This window comes from Penicillium cataractarum (assembly GCF_028827025.1).
Source record: "Penicillium cataractarum strain IBT 29864 chromosome Unknown utg000008l, whole genome shotgun sequence".
Taxonomy (NCBI): Eukaryota; Fungi; Ascomycota; class Eurotiomycetes; order Eurotiales; family Aspergillaceae; genus Penicillium; species Penicillium cataractarum.
The window spans coordinates 1,566,618-1,590,144 of NW_026622744.1; the positions used below are offsets into that span (position 1 = coordinate 1,566,618).

The window sequence follows — 23,527 nt, forward strand, 5'->3', positions numbered from 1 at the left end:
CTCTGGCAATATCCTCCACTCCGAAATATACTCTGCGTCCTTTTATCTTTCAACAGAGACCCTACATCACTCTCAAATAATGTTCTGCTTTTCCAGGATTGTCTCCCCAAGATTCGTCCTTCCACCTTCTTTACCACTGCCTCTCTCTCTTTTCATTGAATGCTTCGATTATCTCGACCAGGAAACCTGACCGAGAGAACCCAACAGCAGCATCCATCTTCAAGATTATCATCACTTCTCAAACGGCAATCCTCCGTGCATGGTTGCGCATAAGTGAAGAAGCATCTCATTTGCTCTCATCACTTCGGATTTTGCACCTCGAGGGTATCAGCTGTTGTCTCTCTTTCCTCACCACACGCCCCGGGCACCCCAACGTCTCCTACATGTTTACAGTCCTCCAAGCCTTCTCACTTCTATATCACAGAGTCGCTCTATCCATGGTACGTTTTCACTTCCCAGGTTTCTCATCTTTTGATATCACTACATTGATTCATTCTTTCCTTCCAGCTGTAAACGCTGACTTTCTTTGCCTTGAGGTCGACACCATGTCTCCAACACTTCCACCTCAACCCGCCCAAGCTACGCCTCTTCCTGGTATGCTTGGCCCTAGCAACGAAGAGGTCTTCCAGGCCCAGATTCAGGAAGCACTTGCTCCAGTCCTCTCGGAACTCTCGGCCCCTCTGCCGACAGACCTTAAGATCCATGCAAACGAGCGTGTTATCAAGGATCTAACTAAAAACCCAACCATCAAGGACATGCAAGTGGGTGCTCGTGTTCCTGTCGCAAAACCAATGGAGCCCGAGGATCGAAAAGCTCTTGCCAATATGCTGACACGTGAACTTGACAACTTCCTGGAGTGTCAAGCTTTGTATGAGCCAGAGGATATTACGAGTGTCCCGCTCAACAAAGACATCAAATCTCAGGTCCAGGCCAGTGGAGATGTCGGTGGTCAAGGCGAAGTTGCCGTAGAGAAACGTAGCACCACCGACCAGACGCTCACCGTCGGTGAGGCTTGTCGTCGTCTTGGGCTCCGGAAAGACCCAGTCACCCATCTCCCTCTGGTTGAGCCTGGAGATAGTTCTGGCAGACCACCATTTTCTCTACGGCCTTGGCAAGCGCCGGGCATAGAGTGGATGATGGCGCAAGAGTCTGAACCTATACGGGGCGGAATTGTCGCTGATGGATATGGCCTGGGAAAAACCCTTATGGCGTTAACGCTGATTTTCCTCGATGCCAAGCGTCGGGCTCTGGATCCAAATGCCGTCTTCCGTCCAACTCTGATTGTTGTTCCGAGCTGGATATTCCATATCTGGTTTGATGAGATCACGGTACGGTTCGGTAATGCCATCAAGCTTCACCTTTTCTATGGATGGCAAGAAATCCTCCCTGACCCGGTATCGACGCCTAACTTTCTTCTTGGCGCTGAGGCGGACAAGCTCGATAAGTTGGCGAAAGCGATTGCTGCTCTGGATTCCAGGAGCTCTCATACAGCATTTACTGTATTTCTCACCACTTACAACACCTGGCGAAGGTCCCAAGGTGAGATAGAGGATGCGTTATTACGTCGTAGCAATAAGGTATGGTTCCCATTCACATATGATCTGATTTGGAAGCAGAGCTCTCGCGGACTAGTCTTTCATGAGCTATGCTACTTCTTATAAGTTCTCAAGAACTTTATATACTGACAGTCTCTTTCCAGAGGAGAGAAGTTCGGTGGATAGGCCACCGCTCGTTTTATCAGGGCAGTGACGAACCTCAAACTCGATACGACCGTTTCTATAAGACCGGTGATGAGTCTGACGACGAAGATGAAGAAAGCACCACCCATATTCCGATGCTTACAGGCCACACTGTCAAGGAAGACGCGGTTTCAACAGAGGCGAGTAGCCCTCCTCCGGCAAAGACAAAGGCCGAGAAAACCAAGGCCGAGAGAGAAAAGGAGAAGAAAGCCCGCGCAAAGCAACGCTGGATGGAAATATACAAGCTGGTTAGCAGTATCCACTGGGGTCGAATTATCTGTGATACAGGCAGCTATCTCAAATCGACGTTTACCCAACGACATCACGCCATAGCCAAGCTTACGCGAGAGAGCACCTGGTTACTCGACGCTGCTCCGATTCGCAATAACCTTTTGGACACCTTGGGCTATGTGAGCATTCTGTCCAAATCCATTCCCGAGTGCAAGAAATTCGGGAACGGTCGCTTCATTCTTCCTTTGCCCCCCGGCCTTGAAGAAGGGGAAAGACTCGAGAATACAATCGATTACTATCGAAAATGGTCTGAAATTGACCAAATTCCACCAGAAGCGCGCCCTTAGAGTCTTTTTGCACGGAAGGTGGTGAAGAGCATGATCGACAAGGGTCCCGTTCGTGCTCACATCGGCTATGACATACTTCCAATAATTAACTGTCTGTCTGAGCTCCGGCGCAGCATGGGTGATGTGATCCATGACGATAATGGAAAGACCTACGAGGTAGGAGAAAGTACCCCGGCGCTTCGAGTCATGACCATCGAATTACGACACCGCTCTGAGGCTCAAACGTATCACAATCAAGTCTACGAATGCATGATCGGTGGTCCCACCGAGGCTCAAATGCTAGATGACGCATTTCTGGATGTTGACGAAGATGGTGTCCAAGATACCAAGAGAAATCGAAGCCGTCATCGCCTGAGTTTACTTGCTTTTAGTCCCTTATTGGATAAGTTTATCCGAAAGCTTGGCCAAACGGAGGAACTGAGACCATATATCAAAGGGCATCTGAGTGGAGAAGATCGCGGATTCAGTGTTTTCTGGGCTGCGACTTGCGAACAACGCAACACAGAGAAAATTCCCGCCACGCGTGCTGCCCAGGCAGCATACTTGGCAAAAGACAGCCCTAGACTTCGTTACCTGGTGCGAATTATGGACACCATGGGTGCATTTGACGAACCCGCCTCGGGGCCGGCTCTGAAAGATCCCCCGCGGTTCTTCATCCTCTGCAAGTGGCCATTATCGCTCTGGCTTGTGGAAATGTTTATATGCGCCATGGGAATTCAATACCGGAGAATCCATCCGGGATTGCTTCCTCAGCAACGCGTGGACATCATGGCCTCATTCAACACTCCAAAGTCGAAGGCAACAGTACTACTGACTACCTACAGTTGTGGCTCCCTCGGACTGAATGACCATCTTGTGTTCAGTAACATGGTACTGATGGAGCCTGATCAGCATATTAATGGACAGTTCCACGCTATCGACCGAATTCACAGAATCGGACAGACAAACCCCCAACGCGTCTGGATCTTGTTCATGGAGCACACCATCAACCGGTATATTGACTACAAAAATATTGAAAAGATTCTACCACAGATTGCCGGCGAGCAGCACCAAAGCTTTGCCGTGAAGCTGAAGGAGCTTCGCCAAAGTCGCCGTTCGGATCTTCCAGAGTGTGAATCTGACCTGAGCCTCGATGATGCCTCTACTGCCTCGGACAGGGAAGATGATTCCGATGCCCAGCGCCAGGAAGATATAAGACAACTGGCATACGATTTCCTTTGTCGTCCTGACAAACTTGGCATGGAGCCAGGATGCGCTGTACGGGATTCGCGATATGGGAATTTGTTTGACCTAGACACAGAGGATGTTGAGGCCGATGACGTCGAAACCGGGGACACCGAGACTGAGAAATTGGAGGCTGATGACATGCAGACTGAGGACGCCGAGACCGGAGATGTCGAAACTGAGGATGTCGAAACTGAGGACATCGAGGCCGATGAGGTCGAGGACCCGTTGCAGCACAGAATCTACGTAATATCTCGTCGCACTCCTATAAATTCAGTCACCAGAGCGAAGAAGAGTGAACGGGAGCATGGAACTCAACAGAAGCGCAAGTTCGATGAGGATTTCGGTCATGAGGGCCCAGCCTCGAAGCATCAAAAGGTCGACACGTCCCAAGGATTGTGAGTTAGGGTCATCTATATGGCTCTTTTGCGTTGCGAGAACAGATTGCCAATGGAACGCTTTGATGTTCTGGATTAAGGGGAAGGTGAAGCAACTATATGCTAATTGCTGCTATGCTAATTGCTGCTATGCTAATTGCTGCTATGCTGATTGCTGCTATGCTGATTGCTGCTATGCTAATTGCTCCTATGCTGATTGCTGCTATACAATGCCTATATCTCATAGTTAACAGATCTTTAAATGGAGCATTTCGGGCATGAGAAAGAAGTAAAGCTTACTAGGGGTATCATAAAATGTAGAAACCTTCTTCAAGATTGTTCAGAACAACAGCTAAATGCCCCACTCCTGCAATCTTATCAGCGGGGATCATGAAATCGGCGTGAAGCCCGAGACCATCGCTCTGCAACTAAAATTTGGCATTTTATTCTTCAAATGTGATTGTGCAAACTGTACGAGAGAAATATGCAAAATTTTCGATATATCTAGACTAAACGGACCTAATATCAAGGGTTTGTGGTAATCAAGCAGGCTGTATCCATTCTCTGACTACATCGGCATCTGCACCCGAAGCCTCGGACCGCCTCTCCGACTCTTTGCTTCTGCTCTCCAATTCCAGACTCGTTATTCTCTCAACTCCAAACATTTCACCTTTCACATACATACACCAAACCAACATACGCAATCTTGCACAATGTCATACTCAGAGCCTACGGTAGCATTCATTGGGTGTGGTTAGTCACTATACCCCCCATCAAGTCCACAATTAACACTTTGACTCATAAAAACCCGCAGGAAATATGGGAGGCGCCATCCTACACGGCGTGCTCGATGCTGCATTCTCAAATGAATCAAACTCCCAGCGGACACGACCAGTATCCAAATTTGTTGCTTGCACAAAAACTGCCGCCTCAGCGGACCGGTTAAGAGCTTCCATCCCAACTGAGCAGCGGCCTCATGTGGAAGTGATTTCTTCGCAAGCTGTCCCCGTTGAGGTTATGAAGAATGCCGATATTGTCGTGCTCGGCTTCAAGCCATTCATGGCAGAAGACGTTCTACGAACCAAGGGCGTGGAAGAAGCCCTCTCTGGTAAGCTGGTCATCAGTTTGCTGGCCGGACAGACGCCGCAGAATCTGGCCAGGATTATCCGTGGGAACGCGGTAGATTCGTTTGGAAACGACAATCCAGATACTACTCCCTCTGCCATGGACCCTGTTATCGTCAAGGCTATTCCAAACATGGGCGCACAATTTCGTCAGTCGGTTACCATCATTGAGACGCCTGAAAATGCAATTCCCACGCATATGACCGAGGTCGTCGAGTGGATGTTCAAGCAAGTTGGTGAGATCAAGTACCTTCCTCAAAGCCAAATGGACCTTGGTTCTGTGCTTGTTGGTGCCGCGCTCGCAGCCATGACTGTACCCATCGAAGGAATTCTGGATGGATGTGTGGCTGAAGGACTGAAGCGATCCGATGCGATGGAGATGATGCTTGGCGGTCTACGGGGACTCTCTGCTGCTCTCGAGTCTGGTATTCATCCCGCGGTTCTTCGTGAGAGTATCTCCTCCCCGCGGGGGTGCACTATTCAAGCTCTGTTGACTCTGGAGAAGGCTGGAAGTCGGGCAGATTATGCCGAGGCAATTATCAATGGTACGCAGCACTTGAAGAAAGCTGATAAGAAGTGAGACACATGGACCCGCGCAGTTGCACATAACAAATCAAACGTGAGATACGGTCAATGTATATAGATGGTTCAAGATATTGCAGAATAGATATACTGGCCCTCCAGGGGTATGATATTGAATGAACACCAAAATTCCCGTCAACGCCAACTAAAACACACAGGGGCAATGATTTCAAATTCGTGCTCATCCCCATACATCTTTGTCATCCTTTACCAAATCGTCTTCGTTCAACACTCGGAGGCCATTCTCGCGCTCCTCGCGCCGGCGATCACGCTTTGTCACCATTCGTCCGGGGGTGAATGGCGTTACCGGCGTGAAGGGCATGTAAGCACTGTAGGGAGTGGGCATTCCAGTTACAGGCCCGTTGCGGTTCTTCGTAGGGCGTTCCAAAATGGTAGTCTTCGTTGCAGGTGCGCTCTGCAATGGGTATGCGTCACGGAACGGCAGATTGGAAGGGGGCTGACCAGCAGTAGACAAGTTTAGTGGTGCTGGCGGTGCCCGGGCTCGGCCAGGAGGGGCCATAATCTGTGCAACAGGGGGCCCTGCGTGAGGAGCCGTTGGAGGTGGTCCTGGATTGTAGAATCTGGGAGACAGCGGCGCCTGATCCTGGCCGTAGGATCGAGATGCATTCATGTCTGGCGAGGCAAGTGGGGATGAAATACCCAATTTGCGAAGGGGGAATCGCGGGGACCGCAGCTTTCCTCCATCCGGGTTCGAGCTCGATTTCGAGCTGAATAGCTTGGAAAGACGAGAACCGTTAGACTTCGGAGACTTCAATGGCTCTCTGTACGAGGGCTCTAGAGGCTGAGAAGCATGTCTGTCGGTGAAAGGATTGGTATATTGGCTGTCGGGGGAGTTTGCCTGTGAGTCCGCATCTCTCGCAGAGATGTTGACCCCCGAGGCCTTCTGAGCATCATGCTCCATGACTGCCGCATAGAGCATTTCCATTTGATCTTGTGCCCTTTGACGGTCTGAAGCCACGACCGACTCGTCAATCGTGACCATACTACCGTTGACAGATGTTTGAGATGGTCGACCTCCTCGAGGAATACTGCCCCATGAGGAAGTGAAACCACCCGCCGTGGGACTAGGGAGAGTTTGGGTAATAGGAGAAACTGGGCTGGGATCCATGCTTGGGGGTTGCTTTGCTGGCTGCAGCATTTCCATCTGAAGGGAGTAGTTGGAAGACTGAACTGTCCGACGAATTCTGCGTCCGACAAATAGAAGCAGTGCAAGAAGAGTCGCGACAAAGATCAAGTAGGCACCCGCAATGCTGCCAATCTGAATCCCGAGTAGCGCCTTATCCAGAGGAGGACGATTCTCAGTAGAGCGTTCAACGTGCTCTATATTTGATCCAGAGACCAAATCTGTATGAGAAAGGAAAAGGAAAAGCAACGAAAGAAAAGGAGAGAAAAAAGTAACCGGGAAGGAAGACATCGCCGGCACCTTTTTGTGACCAGAAGATCAGTCACGGTGGGGGAGAGAAATAGGGAGAGGTCAGTTCAAGTTCAAGTGCAGCGTGCAGTTAAGTTGGGCCGATCGACATGTCGAAGCGGTGGTGCTGTCGAATCTGGTGCGAGCGAGTGGCACATTGTGTTTCCAGAAGTGACGGGGCGGCAGAGCGGGGATGGGATCGGTATAAAACATGGTGAGCCACCGGGTGTGACGATGTGAAGAGAGCGTCGGGGCTGCAGGTGAAGCATTCGCCTGTCGAGGCCCGTCAAGGCCTGTCGTTGGTCGCCAGTAAGCGCCCGCATGCACGATCATCACCAACGGGCGGCCAGTCAGAAGCTGGGATAAGAGTCTCCACAGTGATATCTTGGCATTAAGAGGACCAAGCACTGACCAATCAGGACGGAGAGAAGTAGAGAATATGATATCCAATGAGGAGTGTTGATATTGTGATATCCTCGAGGATGGAAAGCACTGGAGTTTGGAGTTTGTGAAGATGGGAATAGCTTCAGTCACGTGGTTGGTATACTTCGAGCATCGCACCTTCCAACAACAACAACAACCTTGTTGGAATGGTCCTTCCTGCCATTTATATTAGAAATGCCCACAATTCCCCCATCCTCGTCTTCTTCCTCGCTCTTCTTCTCTCCTTCTACCATGACCCTCTACACCTTACCTTCTCCTCACCAGCTATGGGCCACAAAGTCTCCGTTGTCAAGGGTGTCAAGTCGGGAAATTTCTACGAGCAAGGAAACGCCATCAACGAGATTTGGGTAGGGGACGTCGAGATCATCTCCAGACTGCCCTTTGGTGATTCCGATATTGGCCAGGCTGGTTGGCCACCCGGCAACTGGCCCAAGATCCCCTGGCATCAGTTCATCATTCCTTTGAGACGAGACCTCAACACGGTCCAGTGCAGCAGTCTCGAGTGTCATTCGGACTCCATTGCAAAGCTTTCGGCAACATACGAAACCTCGCTTCTCTTAACATCCCTCGTCCTTCTGCCAGCAGTCGTTCTCAGTATTCTCCTCGTGTTGAGATACAGACGAGCTCGTTTCTCGCGTCGTCAATACCTGGAAACGGAAAAGGTCCCGGCCACCTCGTCTGCATAATATCGGAACCACTTCAAACTCTTCTTCGAAGGTGAAGAGGACTCGTCCTTCAACTTGATTTTAATACTGCTCGTATCCCGACTTGCGCACTCTCGTTTGTGTGCCTCGTTTATACCTGAGCCTTTGGGAACTGCGCATCTCCAGCAAAGGCCTACTCTGTCACACGCGATAGCCTCTTGATGCTTTTCCTTTCGTCAACTCCAATCCCGCCGTAGTTGGCGTCATGGCGGTGGAATCCTCCGCTCTTTTGAAAGTCCCCCGAGCCTTGACCCTAAGATATATGGCTGCATTGAGCTTCTTTGCTTTCTATAGGCCTTGCAGCCTTTCCTCCAGGCTTCAAGGTGTTTTTTTCTTTCTCGTCTTATTCGGTTTCTCCGTTGGCTGCAACTCTATAACCCCCAAGTGGTTTAGGGAGCCGGATCGAAAGACAGCCGTGGAGGTAGAGCTTCCCGATACTTGGATGACGCTGAATTCTCTTCGACTCCATTTCGGGGTCGTGACGATTGTCATATCACTCGCACTTTTTTCCAGCCTAGCCCTTGTCTGGATGGGTTCCCCCATCCTGGTGTCTGGCATCCGGGAGCTGGATCCTGAGACCTTGGCGTGGTTCATTTGCGGGCTCCTGACGTTTGAATTGGTGCTGGCGAGCGTCCTCGACTTGGTTCCGCTTTTCAAGACATACAGAAAACTCCGCGATGTGGTTTTGACTCGCAAGAGACAGGGCTCGGAGGGCATCACTGGCGAAAAGGAGGAGTGACACAATGGTCCGCTCGGGATCGATTGGGGTGTCGCATTATTATTCAAGACACCATGGGGAGTTCGGTTTCACACGGAAGACGTGTGGAATTGTGAATCGGGTTATGGTATTACAACTAAATCTTCACCTGGAGTGCCAGCAGCAGACGGGATTCTCGACTGATATCATACACACGGCACCTTTTCCAATGCCGCCTCCTGTTTTATTCCCGTTCTTTATTTCTTATGCCTTTTTAGAGAATAAGTCTCTCCAGAGTTCCTTCATTCCATACCCATTCTCTTTATCCTCCTCGTAGACATGCACAGATTGTGCCATGCCCAGCGACCCGAGCACGTTCGACCTTGGAGCAGCCACGGATACCGATGGGCGTGCACGCTCTGTTGCACGTCGTCGTATCTCCTCTGCAAGTTGCGGAGCGACTTCGGCAAAGCAGGACTTCAACTCACGGTCAAGATTGACATATGGTTTCTGAGCCGAGCGTGGTGCTTGTAGATTGTATGACCGGGCGATAGCGTTGAGCTTTTTCACAGCGAGTTCATGATAGGAGCGTTCAATAGCGAGATAACTTTCATCTCGCAGCGGTGGAAGATGCAGAGTATCCTCCACCTCTTGATTGGTAGATTCGATTGCTTCTGGCGATGCAGACCTCGACACAATCCGTCCATCCGAGGCAATCTCAGAAACCGAATCATCACTCTTCTCATCCCTCAGCAAAGCATCCATCTTCGCCTTTTGAGTCAACCGCGCTTCAGCAGCAGCATACCCCCTAGCCCGCTGCATCTGCGCCTCCAAAGACCCGCCCTGACTCGCAATCAACCTCGCAGCATGCCTCCTCCACTCCATACGTATCCGCTGACGAAACCGACTCAACTCGGACGCAAGCTCCTGTTGCTTCTCAATCCACGGCGGAACAATCTCCTGCTTCTGAATAATCTTGTTCATAAAGTACTCCGTCGTATCGATGAAAGCACTATTCGCATTATGATCCGTCTCGGTATTAACACCCTTGCCGCGTTTGATTTTATCGAATTGTCCGCGCGCAATGGCGTCTTCGATTCGCTCGTTCGCGAGCGATGAGAGGCCCTGGATGGATATGGGCATTGAGTGAGCGCCTGGCATTAACTTTTCTTTCATTTCTCGACGCATGGCTGCCCGTTGGTCGTCGGAGAGACTTGCGTCTTGGCTTAGGGTGTATTTGGATGTGCGCTCTTTTGCGGAGGCGAGACGGGTTCCGGGCGAGTGCCTGGGTTTGGCAGCGGGTTGGAGGTTCACGGGTTGGGGGATTTTGTAGGGCGTTCGCATTGGTTTGCTGGCGTCGTCCAGCATGCGGAGGGCTGTGTCTTGAAAGCTCTCTGTGCCTGTCCATGCTGGGGCTGCGGCTATCTCGCGCGTTCCTTGACCGGCGCTGGCCTATATATGTGATCGCTATGTTAGTTGTATAGATCAGACCATAGGTTCGGATTCGGACAAGAGCATACCGGCATATTCAAAATCGAGTGTGCTGCTGCATATTCACTCTTAAATGAAGCTGCTTTCACACGTTCCTCCAATTGTCTCTTCAACTCCTCCGAGAACCCGGCGTGTTCAATGTTGCGGCGAGCTGATCGGCCACCTTCCAATATGGCATCCTCAGTCATCTGCGACAAACGACGGGCCATGGCACCTTCTTCCTTCTCCTCTGTGGGTGTGGGATCATTCTTGTGATCATCTTGCGCTGAGGAAGTCGCCGTGCTCTGTTGTCTTCGTTGACATGACGTTGACAGGTATCGGGCCGCGGGAGCTGTACATCTCGATGCACGAACAGGCACTCGACACAACTGAGCGCTCCAAATTTGTGATCCTGGCATTTTCAACAACCTCGTAGACACGTAGTAAGGTCGCTGATGATCAAAAAAAGAGCTTCATGAACCCCTGCATAAGAAACAAGTTCGCAAGTGGCAAGCTCCAGATCAGGCGCCCCGATCCAAGCTGCTTATGTCATCCACCTCCGCGGAGCCCAAAACTTCGAGGGGATTTTGATGCGCATCCCATCGCAGGCGCGCCAATCTCGATTGCTGTCCACAGAGGCCCCTCGCAGCACTTCGATCCGTTCTTTCTCCCACACCCCTATTACAGTCTCTTTTGACTGTCTACTTCTTTCGCCATGGCTCCCAAGGGTAACGTTACGACCCGGTTAAACCCGCTCCGTTTGAACACCATCAACCACCTCCGCGTCCGCCGGCCGAATCAACATGAGCAGAACGCTTGCGTTACCGTCATGTCTTCAATGCTGAGTATGTGCACGTTGGACCTTGAGAATTGAAACTGCAGGGGTAGTGGCTGCCACGATCGGTCGTATGTGCATGCTTGCACACGATGGACAGCTAGAGCCACAGCTCCCAATTTCCTCGCAAATGACCAATTACTGACTTAATCTCGCTGTGAAATAGACTGCTGGGCCTCCCAGGGCTACGGCCACGAAGGCTGCGCCGCCCTCGAGGCGCAATTGCGCAAGTGCATGGACGCACCGGTACGTCTTATCCCCATCCATCGACCTCGATTATCCCGAACCTACCCAACTAATATGCCCGTGTGCTATACAGAAATCGCAAGAAAACAAGAAGAACACTGTCAACTACCACTTGATGAGAATGTACCCCAAGGTGGTGGGACCGCGCAAGAAGGACGGTGTTTTGGGTTAAATTTTCGGTTTCCGGCATGGATTGGCACGGCCTGGCTTAGCTGTGTCGTGCCATTTATCGAAATCTTCATACGGGAGTTTTGGGATCACACATACTTTGCCAGAACCAGTGCTAGCGCCAGCGCCAGTGCAGTCTCAAGTACGAGGCTTGGCGGTGACCGTTCGCTACACTGGTGACGGCCTTGTTGTCCGAGGTGATACGGGAGTTGGTCTTGTTATTTTGCGCATCTGTACAGTACTTATACCTACGTGGAACATGGCATTGCCTTTGAAAAGAATTGATTGTATTATTATCTTGGCAGTCTTGGAAAGCACTATTCTTGATAGCTCTACTTAATCGGTTTCCCTGGGTACTAGACTTTCTCAAACTTTAGAATCAGTTTCTCTCCTCGGGGGTGAACGGTGTAAGCATCGATAGCATCGATATCATCATCGTTAACGATGGTGGTGCGGAAATTGGAGTAAATAGCCGCAGCAACGAGTTTCGTTTCTATAGTTTTCATCAGCAAATCGTCCAACCAACTTAATTCACAGTCAATCTGCAACACATACCTTGCAGTGCGAGATTACTTCCCACACACATCCGCCCTCCACTTCCAAAGGCCCAGAACCAACGACGCCGCTCTTCCAGCTCTTCCAGATCGTTCTCTTCCTTAAGCCAGCGCTTCGGTTGCCAAGACTCCGGGTCTGGGAACACCTGCGGGTTACGATGCAGCGAGTAAGCTTGTGCATTGACTCGAATTCCTGCAGGGATATTATCATATCCAACCAAACTGCACGAAGGTTCGGGCGTGACTCGAGGTTGAATGCCGGGAATTGGAGCGTGGAGACGGAGTGTTTCCGTGACGATAGCTTCCAGCAGGGGTAGATTATCAATAGACTTTGCCGAAGGCAATTCCGATGACCTGGGGAAGGCGATTGGAGGGTCAAGGGTGGACAGTTCCTCGCGAAGTTGTTCTTGGATATCTGGGTGTCGGGATAGTTGCCAGAGGAGATATGTCAATCCCACGGCGCTGGTTTCAAAGCCCGCGGTGAGTTGATCGTACATTTCGCATGCGATATCGTTTAATTGCTCGGCACGATCAGGCTTGACGCCTTCCTTAGCAGCTTGCTTATCCAGACTCTGCTTCAATTGCTTGTAGACAATAGGTTCGACAGATGGATCGGTCGAATTCACTGATTGCTCTGCTTTGCCGCAGAGGTCAAGAGCCCAGGCGTCTAGCATGTCATTGGCTACATCGCAGTATTTGGGAATAACGCGAAGACCCAAGCATTTCATCCACCCATTCAAATACGGCATTTCCTGGTGGTAGAACTCGAATGGTTTCCGGCACAGGTACATATGGAGCCAGTGCTTCCTGAATGAATGGTCTTGGAGATGATTCGTGCCATTCTGGAGACCGAAGAGGTAGCAAGAGACAAAGTCCATGGTCAACCCTTGGTTCAGGTCGTGTACGTCAAGGGGCTTCTGCGAATCCGCAGCCTCTTGCAAGATAGGGAGCAGACGGTCGAGGATAACCGCTTTGGAGACCAATCGGAGATTGGGTGACGTCTGCAACGTTGACTTGGAGTAGATATTGGACAACATCCTCTTTCGAATAGAATGAGTCTTGCTTCCAACCATGGTGAACATGCTTACAGTACTATGATATGAAATTTGATCAGAACATAATCCCATTAACATTTAAAGACGAGATCCACTCACCCAAGCGATCCAAAAACCCGAGGATACCACTCATGTTTCTCAAACCCACCCGTATAAACTGACTTAATCCCACCATCCACACAGTTAACCGAAATCTCAGAAGGCCCCAATCTCACAATAGGACCGAGTCTTTCATGCGCAGCCTGAATAGTGCGATTATTCTGCATCCGAAAACGCCTCCATAACATCCAAACCGGAGAAACGGGCACGCTCCAATGTGCATTCGGAATCTTGGCCAGTGGCGAGATAAAGGCAGGATAGATAACACCCTTGTATACCACCAGCGCCACGATGGCAACGGCCACCAGGGAAGTCATTGATAGGGCCATTTTGCAGAATCAAGTGTGTCGATACAAATTGTCCATTCTCTGGTGAATCTTGCCTGTGTGTGACATGTGTGAGGTTGCAAATGGAAGGCACAACCACTTATATATGCCCACACAGAGATTGGCAGAGTTAGGTAATTGATAGGCTGGACCCCGCGTGAGGAGAGAAGGTGTGGAATCGGCGCTGTTCCGAACTAGTAAGTCGAGGAGATGCAGTGCGCCGAGTGGATCCGCTATTCTTTTGACGATGCTGGAAACATCCAATCAGGTGATCACGATTACTCCACGGCCCCATAATTCCCGATAAGGCCGATAAGACAGGGAGAAAATGACATAATCAGCCAGTCGGAGATTGCCGCGTTTTAAGAACAGAGTAAATGAGCACGTGGACAGAGCATTCAGATAGAGTAGATGAGAGTTGCATTGAGGAGAACCTATGGACGCATAAATTTTGAGTGGTTTTGAACAGGGAAAACGAAACAGGTGCGTGGGGCACAGGAGACGCAACGAAGAGACCAGCTAGCTACGTGCGCGGAGACAAAATATAGAACACAATCCTACTGTTGGACTACTAGTCAAGTAGGAAAAGAGGGGAGTAAAGACCGATGGTTCCCAAAGAGAGTTCCTCCAATTTTGGAAATATGGGAATCCCAGCTCAGTTGACGAGCTTGCTGAAGATACCGCCAACTCCTTCGTCGACATCATCGGGGTAGACATAGAATGCCAGGGCGAGGATAAGGTACCTGTAAAAAAGAGGGTTAGAAGATGATCAAGTGAGTGTAATTCCAGGATGGGAGAGACATACATTCCCAGGCACATGCCACCCTCCAGGTAGTTCGACTTGCCATCCTGAATCAACAGGGTCACGACCAGTCCCGAAATGAAGAATGCGACAGTCTCAAAGGTCTGGAAGTGCAGAGTCATCTCAATACCAATGATCCAGCCCAGGATGACCAGGAAGGGAGTAACGAAGAGGGCAATCTGCAAGCTGCTGCCAATAGCAACTCCGATTGCGAGATCCATCTTATCCTTGTACGCAACCACCACCGCAGTGACGTGCTCAGCGGCATTACCAACGATGGGAATCAGCACCAGACCGATAAAAGTCTTGCTCATGCCGGTCTTTTCCACAATGCTGTCAATGCTACCGACCAGGTAATCAGCGCAGATGGCCACCAGGATAGTCACGACGATCAGGGCCACGGTAGCAGCCACGGGGTTGAGCAGACGCTCCTCCTCTTCCTCCCCCTCGCCACCTTCGGCAGTCTCGGCATCGTTGCTCTCTTCGAAGAGATCGGCGTGGGAGCGGAGCTGGAAGTAGAGGTACATCACGTAAATGACGAGCAGGATGATGGAGGTACCGTGGGACAAAATAAGGATATTATCGCGTGCACTTTGCTCGGACTTGGACAGGGCGGCGTAGAGAGTAGCCGGAATAATCAACGAGGCAGAGGCCACCGCCATCAGGGATGACATTGTAGAAGCCACTGTACTGTTGAAGGATTGCTCGCGGTGACGCAGACCGCCCACCAAGAAGCAGCAGCCCAGAACCAACAGGATATTGGAGAGAATACTACCCAGCATACTGGCCTGGACGACACGGATCTGGTTATCCTTGAGGGCGATGATGCTGACCTATAGAGACCCAAGTCATTAGCATTCACTTGAAATCAAAACTTGGCAAGAACGCTTCCAGCACTTACAATCAGCTCAACAGCATTACCAAAAGTAGCATTCATCAAACCACCCAAAGCCTGACCCATCGTCGCAGCCAATTCCTCCGTCGCAAAGCTCAACAAAGAGGCAAGCGGAATAATGGCAAAGAAATTCAGCACAAAGATGGCACTCGGATCCCAACCGAGCACTCCGGCAACAATACCCAAGGGAACGAACACCAAAAGAAGATTGACGTAATCACGGACCAAAGTCAACCAGGTCAAACGCACGACATGCATAGGCCAGCGGACCCAAACCCGATCATCCTTGGGATGATGGTGATGAGCACCATGCTCAATCTGCTCATGCGGCGCCAGGCCGGAGAATGACGAGGAGTGGCTAATATGACCCAACAGCGCGGTGCGCTCACCAGCGTCGACACGGTTATTGCTAGAGGAAGTCATTTTCCTGGTAAGACCGAAGCTATGGCTCCGGACTTGCGAGCGAAACCCGACGGAAGCTAGCGAGTAGGAAGGGAAGGAGACGTCAGCGAGATGTGCAAAGGTCGGGTAGTCGCCAGTTGCACGGGGTCATTGGATAGCAAACGGTCTCGTCGGAAAGAGGCGGAAGGGGAAGGGAAGAGAATGGATAGCAGTGGGAGAGACAAAGGAGGAAAAAGAGTGGGAAGAGAGAAGTCGAGAACAGAGTTGAGGAGAGAGGAGGGTTCAACCTACACATATTGTTGGATTCGTCGAGTAGCCAAGCTTGGAACAAAGTCCAAGGAAGTCAAATGGGCTAACGGAGGAATTGGGCGGGGATGTTTCCAGCCACAAATCCGTGGTTCCAGTGGGTTAACTTGCGACGTAACCGGCGGGGTGGGTGGAATGGGTGGAATGGGTGGAATGGGTGGAATAATGGGTGGATAAGGGAATGGGAAGGGGGAAGGAAGCTCCGTGGTGGAAAAAGGGTTAAAGCGCCAGGACCGGGGGAAGAGAGAGGGAAAACAGACGTGCACAGCCTCGATTGACTTGATACAGCGACACTAGCGTGGTTTCGAGGAGAGCTTGGGAGTACAGCAACTTGGTAGAGTATGAGTACAGTAAGAGTACAGGAACTAGGAAGCTTGGACGCTGATCGGAGAGGGGTCCACCCTTTTCACTAGTCTCGAGGATGTTGATTGGGTCCGCTGAAGGCCAAGGAATGCACTGCCACAGACATACGATGCATTGGGAGTCCCAAGGACGCTGAGAGTTTGACCGAAAAGCTGTCAGGTCAGAAACCGCCAAGTTCTAAACGAATAGTAAAATGTGGCTGGTCATTTAAACGAAGGTGCTCCGTGCGGAGTATGATCTGTATACAAAGATTGAGGTATTTACCATACATCCATAAACAAAGTACAGACTGGACTATGCGGAGATAGGAACTAGAACGACATTGGTATCTATCTCAAAACACCCCTCAAAAAACAGACAAAAGTCCCCCGATCCGTAGACAAATAAAAAGACAAGGGAAACAACGAGATCGACTCAAATGGGTGGGAGAATCAAAAAGAAAATTAGAAAGGGAAGGGAAAGGGTTACGTGAAAAGGAGTAGTAAGTCACATCGAGAAGAGAAGAGGAAGAAGGAAGGGAGAGAAAGGAAAAGGAAAGAAAAGCGTCAACGTGATAGGGGGGGGGGGAAATGGTGATGTAGAAAGAACTATATTGCGGGTAACCAACATTACTCCTCTTGCAAGGTGCCATTAGCCTTGAAATCCATCCGACTCGTTTTACGACTGACACCCTTCAACAGACTGAACCGTCGGAAAACCGAGTCGCGCATTCCATCCTTGTTCGGGTTAATAGTGACGGGCTGCGCAGATACTGATGCCCGCGACGTCCCGTTCAGGCTGCCTGTCAAGTCGCGACCGGTGTGAGTACTGTCCCGAGTCACTGGGCGCGAATAATCGCGCGTCGATGGGATGGTAGACCATCCTCCACTCGATGCGGGAGGGGCTTGTCGCTCGACGGGTGAGCTAACGGCACCGCTAGCAGTTGGTCCGCGATGCTGGGAGCCTGCGCGGCTGCGGCCGTCATGAGACTGGGCGGCTGTGTCGCGGGATGCACTCCGCGAGGGCCGCTTCTTGAGAGTTGTACCGTGAACTTCTTCGCTGACGGCAGCTACGGAGGGGGAAGATCCATGCTTAATCTTTTCTCCGCCGAACCAGCTGCGACGCTTGTCACTCTTACCACCCCGCGATTGACTCGTGGCTCGACTGTGGATAGTGGCGGTGTCGTCCTCGGCACCCTCGTCGAGGTCACCCGTGCCATTCTGGGCCTTCTCGGGTGATTGCTGGATAGTGAAAATAGAGTTCGAGGCACCGTGCGACCGCTTGAAGGGGTTGATGATGCTGATCCGGTGGCTGACCGATTGCCGTTCTGAGCGCTTACGGTTGTGCGTATTACCCCGGGACGCCCGGATAAGCTCTTGTTCTGGGCTGACGGATCGCTGCACAGCCTGTTTGCGACGCGTCTCAGACGATGGGGACCGCCGAGTTGGCTGGGTGGGTGTCGGCGATGAGTATTCTGGTGGGGTGGTCGAGAGGGATGCAAGCTCGGGGTCAAAGACTGCATCGAAACGACGGAGGAGCTCAGCCTGGGTAGCTTGTTGAGCGGGGCGCTGATAGAGCGACAGAGCGTGCTTGATGGCCAGGGCATGGTCGATGAGAGCGACTGCAAGAGCATTCTCCATCGGGTCCATGGTCTCGGGGATCTCTTCTTCATCGTTCACCTCGTCATCGCCGTCCTCTGTTTCTGCGGTGTTGCCGTTTTCCTTGGTGCCTTGAGCACCGCTCAAGAACGCACGGTAGACTGCAACGCAGTTGGACGGTGATGATCGCATCTCAAGCAACTGCTCGAGTGCCTCGGTCAAATTCGACAAGCCGTTGTCCTCACCAGATGCAGCCCGACGCTCCAGAAGCTGCAACTCCTGGGTCTTGCGCCATGTCCGTTCAATGGCAGTCTGCAGAGGAGACAGGGCAATCTCCTTCACAGCAATAATCTCACTGCGTCGAAGGATGTTCGGGAAGGGCTCCGCAGTAGAGAAGATCAATTTCTCGACATATTGTTCACGCACATCCGAACTGCTAGTGTGTCGCCGCGAAGTAGCCGAGAAGCGAGACGGATCTGAGATCAGCAGGTGTTCACGAACAGAGCCAGGGACCTTCGACCGCTGATACACGGGATGAGAAATGTCCCGATGGGCCGTGACACCGGTGATCTGAAGGAACTGACCCTCGTAATCAGGGATATCACCAGAAGACATGATCTGTGCAGTAGGGTGCTCCCGCTGCATACGATCGACAAACGAGGCCATCCGCTCCGTGGGGGAACCTTCAAAGATAAACTCTTTATCCCGCAAACTAGGCGGGAATCCGAGACCCTTGTAGACGACGCGGAAATACCGGGGGAATTGCTTGGTGCCCTTGGCGATAAAGTCATAGATGCGAGCCATAGAGCTCTGTGCACGGGAAAGTTTCGCGAAATCCATGGTCGTACTCTCATAGTGCGCTGCAAGTTCTTTGTAGCAAGCCAAAGCAGGAGCCCAGGCCATGGCATTTTCAAAGTGCTGGATGATCGAAAAGTACAAAGACTCCTTTCGCTCGAATGCAGTCTGTGCTGGGAAGGCTGGCGTCATAAGCTCGGGCAGAGGCTTGTTGACGTCCCAATCGTAGAGGTCGGCATGGAATTGGAGGGCTAGACCGGCTTCGGTGAAGTTGTCATGGGCTGCCTGGTGGTCGGCAAGTTCATGGACATAACGGATGAAAATGTCCTCACGGCCCATATCCTTCATATACTCCATGAGCTTCAGCGCATGCAGGCTCTGAGTCGAGGTACTGCTCTGCGAAGCAACCAGGAGGTCGAGAAGCTCATCGACAGTGGCAATGAGACCCTTGACAGCATTGAACAGGTCCTCATCAGACTCGGCATCCCCCTCGAACAAGTCCAGTAACTCTCCAATGAAGATCTTCTGGCTGACACTCTCACTCATATGCTTGACCTTGAAGAGAGAGTCTAGACTAGAGATGATCTCGGTCTCAATGATGGAGATGTCCTGGTTCAGGTCCCACTCACTCAGAATCATCGTCCGGAGAATGTGAACAGCCACATGGCGAAGGCCCTCATGCACGCTGAGACAAAGCCCGATTATAGGGGGTACCAAGTTCGGTACATATTGGACCTGGTAACCACCCAGCTTCTTCAGACCGAATCGTTCTCGCTCCTCATCGGTAGTGTCCCAACCAATTGCTTCCCACGTAGAATGCAAGAGATCAGCACCTTGCTCACGGACATCGCCCGCAATCTTCCAGACCGCGCGGCGCTTCTGCTCGGGGAAGGTTTCCAGAGCCAAAGCGTCACTTGAAATCACCTTGAGTAGCGTCGTGAAGAATGACTCCCAGAGTTTCGTATCAAAGTCGTCAGCGTCATCAGCATCTGGCAGTAGCTTATCAATCAGGAGCAGAGCAAGGTGTTCCAGACTCTTAATTGCGGCACGGTGGTTATACACGTGAATGCTAAACCATGTCTCCGGGTAGGCCTCGCAATCAATGATAGAGTTGTGGGCCTCGAGTGCCTGGCCCACAAACGTCGCCAGCTCCAGCTCCTTAAGATTGGGAGTCTTGGGCGTCATAATCTTGGAAATGGCGGCCATAATCGCAGACAACTCAACCAACGCTTCATCGAACCTCTGAGGAGTTTTGGAGACCTTGACTTGGAAGGGGAAGGACTTGCTGAAGAGCAGGGACAAGTATTCCGTATCATCCACTCCCTCGGCAGAGATGGCACAGTAAGAGGCAACAATGCTGGGCATGAAGTCGTAAAGTTGGGGGTGAGACTGGGTCAGTAGCTGGGCCACGATTGCACTGCTGAGGCGAACCTGATCACGATACTGGTCAGACACGCTAGCAGTCGACCCCCAGTAAGGTGCCAACCAGCCGACGCAGCTGGAGATCAGAGTCTGTCTCTCGTCTCCAGAAGCGAAGATCTCAAATTGGGTGTAGCTCTGGATGAGAACCAACTTGTATAGAACCAACATGCCTGTCACATCCTTGCAAGAATCCATGAAACTCAAAGCAATCATAATCATTTCGTCACGGCCAAGGACCTTAGACAGCTCGGGTAACCATGAATGGAAGTGCTGCACAATCAAAGTCTTGCTTCCAACCAGAGCTGGGGAGGTGTTCTTCATGAGAGTTTCCAGGGATTTGAAAATTGTGTGCAAATCCCGGTTGAAGGTTGACTGGACTGAGGTGATTCCGATACCTTCTTCCTTTGCTTTTTGCTGCTCGCGCGCATTGATAATGAATTTCAGGAGGTGTCGTCCAACCTTGAACGCGGCACGTAGATTACGGGACTGGTGAACATCGGTAGCGGCACTCAAAAGACGCAGGTAGCTCCGAATCAGGCATGGCGTCACAAAGGGGAAATTGAACTGCTCATCCGCGTAGTGGTCAACCAGAGGGCCCAGGTTGAAGCGTCGGTCATGAACGATTCCTAGTACAGTGACCAGGTTGTTGAATATCAAATCCTCGTATTCTTCGTTGCCGGCATTCTCAACCAAAATTCCAAAGAGCGCGTCGAAAACTCCACGGAGTTGCTTGACAATCTCCATCTCGGGAACGAAAAGCAGCCGCTTGAGAGTATTCAGTACCTCATCAACGGGCCGCTCTTTCCAGTTCAACAAGCTCAAAATGACCTGATCTTGCGAGTACTCCGTGCTGCAGAGATGAGTCTGGAGGCGCAAAGTTGCCAAAGGGCCCGTAACCGCTTCGTCCTTGGCCGACTCGTTCTTGCCCAGAGCACTCCACGGGAGATTCAAGTATGCGCCTTTGCCATTCTCAATACTAGAGGTCTGCTTATCATAGGCATGGAGCAGCAAAGAATGCTGACCATCTCGGATGAAAGCCTGCTGGTCCCAGAGAGGCATCCACGCTAGGGCGAACGGGAATTCGGGTGCATCGGCGACACTCATGATCATGTGCGAGCCGGGAATCTTCTCAGTGGGAATGTTCAAACGGATAGTCTGGTACCAAGGTGTGCCGCGTTCGGCAATTGTCGTCCGCCATGCCGTGTGTGAAGTATTGGCAGATGAAGGGAAGACACACTTATCCACCCGCGCACCAGAGGAATCGCGAACTTCTAGTGTAAGCTGGAGGTTCCGAAGGTCGGTGGTTGGTTGCAGGGGAATTTGACCAGCCGTTGGGTGAGACAGAAGAGCATCTGTAGGGAAAACCGCTTGCGAGATAGTCACGTAGATATCTGATCGCGGCTTGGTGGGCGCCTTGGAGAAACCGATGCGGCGAGTCTGTACAACATCCTGGAGGATTGTTGGGTTCTGACGCACCAGGGCCTCTGGGTCGGTACTCGTGAACGGATGCAGATGTATGTGCAGACGAGCAGTATCAGCACGAACATACCGACCCGTTGGGCTGGGGAGAAAAGTTTGAAGCAACTTATCAAACCCGTCTGGGTGGCCCTCGCCTTCTTCGCCGTCACGGGGAGGAGACCAGATGTTGATGACGGATTCCGTGTCCCGGTCTTGTCGCAGAATTGGGGAGACCTCCAAAATACCCACGCCGATGGTTCGAATCGCAGAGCTCTCCTTCGTCGGGGCCGGCTGGGGAGTTTTTGGCTCTTGCGGGGCGGACGAGCTGCTTGATGACCGCGGAGCTCCTGAAGCAGCAGATCTGGGTGTTTGATCCAGACTGGGTGAGCCCCGAGTCTTGGGTGCCCACATCATGCTTCGCCGTGTACGGAGGCTACCCTTGACCGATGGCTGGATTCCACCAGCTGCAGCTGGCTTTGTAGCCGTAGATCCTTCGCGTGATATCGACGATCTCGGAACGGGTGTGTTGTCAACGGTCGATCGAGATTCGGCCGCACGCACAGAAGCAACCACGTAGAGTTGGCGACCATTTTGGGAACCATCTCCAATATCCGTTGCAGCGAGCTCGGTGAACAATGTCTTTAATTTGTTGCTCTGTGTCAAGCTGACAAACTTGTCAGGAGACGGAATATCCAAGCTGTATGTTTCCGACATCGGGTTAAATGCGCCAGCGTCAGACCGCGAATACAGCTGAATACCAAGCGAGACAGGTCCCGGGGCATTTCCTGATACTGCGTTAATCTCCAACAAGAGGTGGTTCAGTGCGGTGCTATCAGAATTGGCGACAGGGCTGCTATCAAGCATGCTCATTTCAGACTGGAGCTTCGCAAGTTGAATGGCTGAATCCTCGCCCGTCAACAATCGACCTCGTTGCTCAGGGTCTCGTACTATAGTATCACCGCTCAGCATTTTGTTGGCCCTGACAAGCTTCCAGACTGTCTCATCGCGAAGCGCCTCTTTCTCTTTACCAGTCAAGACATTGTGCAGCAATTGGCGCCGTGCGAAATCCAGTTCTTGAACGATTGTTGACATTTCCTCCAACACATCATACTGGCGAGCCAGCAACAGCTCATGCAAGTTCGTGGAGTGCCATTCACGCAGGCAGGAGGCAATCTCATCGACCAATGGCTCCGTTAGAGACGTGGGCGTTTCATCGCCAATCTTCAGCATCGGCACGGGGGCAGCGGGCTTCGGCGCATCGGGATCGCGGGGAGCAAGAGTCACGGGCGTATGTGGGATCGAACCGGTTCGGAAGGTATGAGCGGATGGCGGATTAGATAGATCAGACTCGTCGATTTTGTGAATCAAAATCTGCGCGGGCTTGCCCTTCTTCGCGACTACCACCTCAGACACCTCACCGCCGGTCTGGGAGTCGGTAACCGAGTAGGCCACACTGTTGCGCGACGCCAGGTCGGCCTCTAGTCCCGACAGACCTGGCAAGGTCAGGCGATCTACGCTCTTCCGGTCGCCATTGAGTAGAGCCTTATTATATCCTTCGCCGTCGCCAAGTACTTCGCGAATCTCGACGCAGTTCCGCGGGAAGATACCCGAGAAGACGCGGGCCTCGAGTGTCTGACCCTTGGTACTTGTCAATCCCGCCAGTAACGACGGTGGCGCAACGAGATATCCGCGGCACCATTCGCCGTCCAATCCGCCTTGTTCGATAATATACAATTCATCGCCGAGTTCGAGGGGGAGGTCTGCCGGAGAGGAGGGGTGGAACGGGTAGATGGCCACCGCAAAGGCAATGCGAGGCAGCGGCCGCCAGGGCATGGCAGCGGCGACGAGCCTGG

The 23,527-nt window shown here is 51.7% G+C and overlaps 11 protein-coding genes across 11 annotated transcripts; 6 read left to right on the forward strand and 5 right to left on the reverse strand.

Moving 5' to 3' along the window:
- Window positions 1-545: 545 nt before the first annotated feature.
- N7496_009697 (SNF2-related protein) lies at window positions 546-2,317 on the forward strand (the record flags this gene model as incomplete). Its single annotated transcript, XM_056702610.1, has 2 exons — window positions 546-1,577; window positions 1,700-2,317. The coding sequence occupies 2 exons, from the start codon at window positions 546-548 to the stop codon at window positions 2,315-2,317; spliced, it is 1,650 nt and encodes a 549-aa protein (XP_056551610.1).
- A 114-nt stretch (window positions 2,318-2,431) lies between these two features.
- On the forward strand, window positions 2,432-3,943 carry N7496_009698 (C-terminal helicase domain-containing protein; the record flags this gene model as incomplete). The annotated part of the gene is made up of 1 exon (XM_056702611.1): window positions 2,432-3,943. The coding sequence occupies one exon, from the start codon at window positions 2,432-2,434 to the stop codon at window positions 3,941-3,943; it is 1,512 nt and encodes a 503-aa protein (XP_056551611.1).
- Window positions 3,944-4,631: 688 nt separating this feature from the next.
- On the forward strand, window positions 4,632-5,622 carry N7496_009699 (pyrroline-5-carboxylate reductase; the record flags this gene model as incomplete). The annotated part of the gene is made up of 2 exons (XM_056702612.1): window positions 4,632-4,671; window positions 4,733-5,622. The coding sequence occupies 2 exons, from the start codon at window positions 4,632-4,634 to the stop codon at window positions 5,620-5,622; spliced, it is 930 nt and encodes a 309-aa protein (XP_056551612.1).
- A 183-nt stretch (window positions 5,623-5,805) lies between these two features.
- Window positions 5,806-7,059, reverse strand: N7496_009700 (uncharacterized protein; the record flags this gene model as incomplete). Its single annotated transcript, XM_056702613.1, has 1 exon — window positions 5,806-7,059. The coding sequence occupies one exon, from the start codon at window positions 7,057-7,059 to the stop codon at window positions 5,806-5,808; it is 1,254 nt and encodes a 417-aa protein (XP_056551613.1).
- A 707-nt stretch (window positions 7,060-7,766) lies between these two features.
- On the forward strand, window positions 7,767-8,186 carry N7496_009701 (uncharacterized protein; the record flags this gene model as incomplete). Its single annotated transcript, XM_056702614.1, has 1 exon — window positions 7,767-8,186. The coding sequence occupies one exon, from the start codon at window positions 7,767-7,769 to the stop codon at window positions 8,184-8,186; it is 420 nt and encodes a 139-aa protein (XP_056551614.1).
- A 547-nt stretch (window positions 8,187-8,733) lies between these two features.
- Window positions 8,734-8,943, forward strand: N7496_009702 (uncharacterized protein; the record flags this gene model as incomplete). The annotated part of the gene is made up of 1 exon (XM_056702615.1): window positions 8,734-8,943. One exon carries the CDS (start codon window positions 8,734-8,736, stop codon window positions 8,941-8,943), a length of 210 nt encoding a protein of 69 aa, XP_056551615.1.
- A 222-nt stretch (window positions 8,944-9,165) lies between these two features.
- On the reverse strand, window positions 9,166-10,790 carry N7496_009703 (DnaJ family domain-containing protein; the record flags this gene model as incomplete). The annotated part of the gene is made up of 2 exons (XM_056702616.1): window positions 9,166-10,353; window positions 10,422-10,790. The coding sequence occupies 2 exons, from the start codon at window positions 10,788-10,790 to the stop codon at window positions 9,166-9,168; spliced, it is 1,557 nt and encodes a 518-aa protein (XP_056551616.1).
- A 296-nt stretch (window positions 10,791-11,086) lies between these two features.
- N7496_009704 (mitochondrial 37S ribosomal protein mS37) lies at window positions 11,087-11,624 on the forward strand (the record flags this gene model as incomplete). Its single annotated transcript, XM_056702617.1, has 3 exons — window positions 11,087-11,216; window positions 11,373-11,452; window positions 11,526-11,624. The coding sequence occupies 3 exons, from the start codon at window positions 11,087-11,089 to the stop codon at window positions 11,622-11,624; spliced, it is 309 nt and encodes a 102-aa protein (XP_056551617.1).
- A 352-nt stretch (window positions 11,625-11,976) lies between these two features.
- N7496_009705 (cytochrome P450) lies at window positions 11,977-13,657 on the reverse strand (the record flags this gene model as incomplete). The annotated part of the gene is made up of 3 exons (XM_056702618.1): window positions 11,977-12,113; window positions 12,176-13,266; window positions 13,329-13,657. 3 exons carry the CDS (start codon window positions 13,655-13,657, stop codon window positions 11,977-11,979), a joined length of 1,557 nt encoding a protein of 518 aa, XP_056551618.1.
- Window positions 13,658-14,309: 652 nt separating this feature from the next.
- N7496_009706 (calcium/proton exchanger) lies at window positions 14,310-15,774 on the reverse strand (the record flags this gene model as incomplete). The annotated part of the gene is made up of 3 exons (XM_056702619.1): window positions 14,310-14,397; window positions 14,460-15,289; window positions 15,358-15,774. The coding sequence occupies 3 exons, from the start codon at window positions 15,772-15,774 to the stop codon at window positions 14,310-14,312; spliced, it is 1,335 nt and encodes a 444-aa protein (XP_056551619.1).
- A 1,256-nt stretch (window positions 15,775-17,030) lies between these two features.
- Window positions 17,031-23,507, reverse strand: N7496_009707 (guanine nucleotide exchange factor DCK1; the record flags this gene model as incomplete). Its single annotated transcript, XM_056702620.1, has 1 exon — window positions 17,031-23,507. One exon carries the CDS (start codon window positions 23,505-23,507, stop codon window positions 17,031-17,033), a length of 6,477 nt encoding a protein of 2,158 aa, XP_056551620.1.
- Window positions 23,508-23,527: the final 20 nt, after the last annotated feature.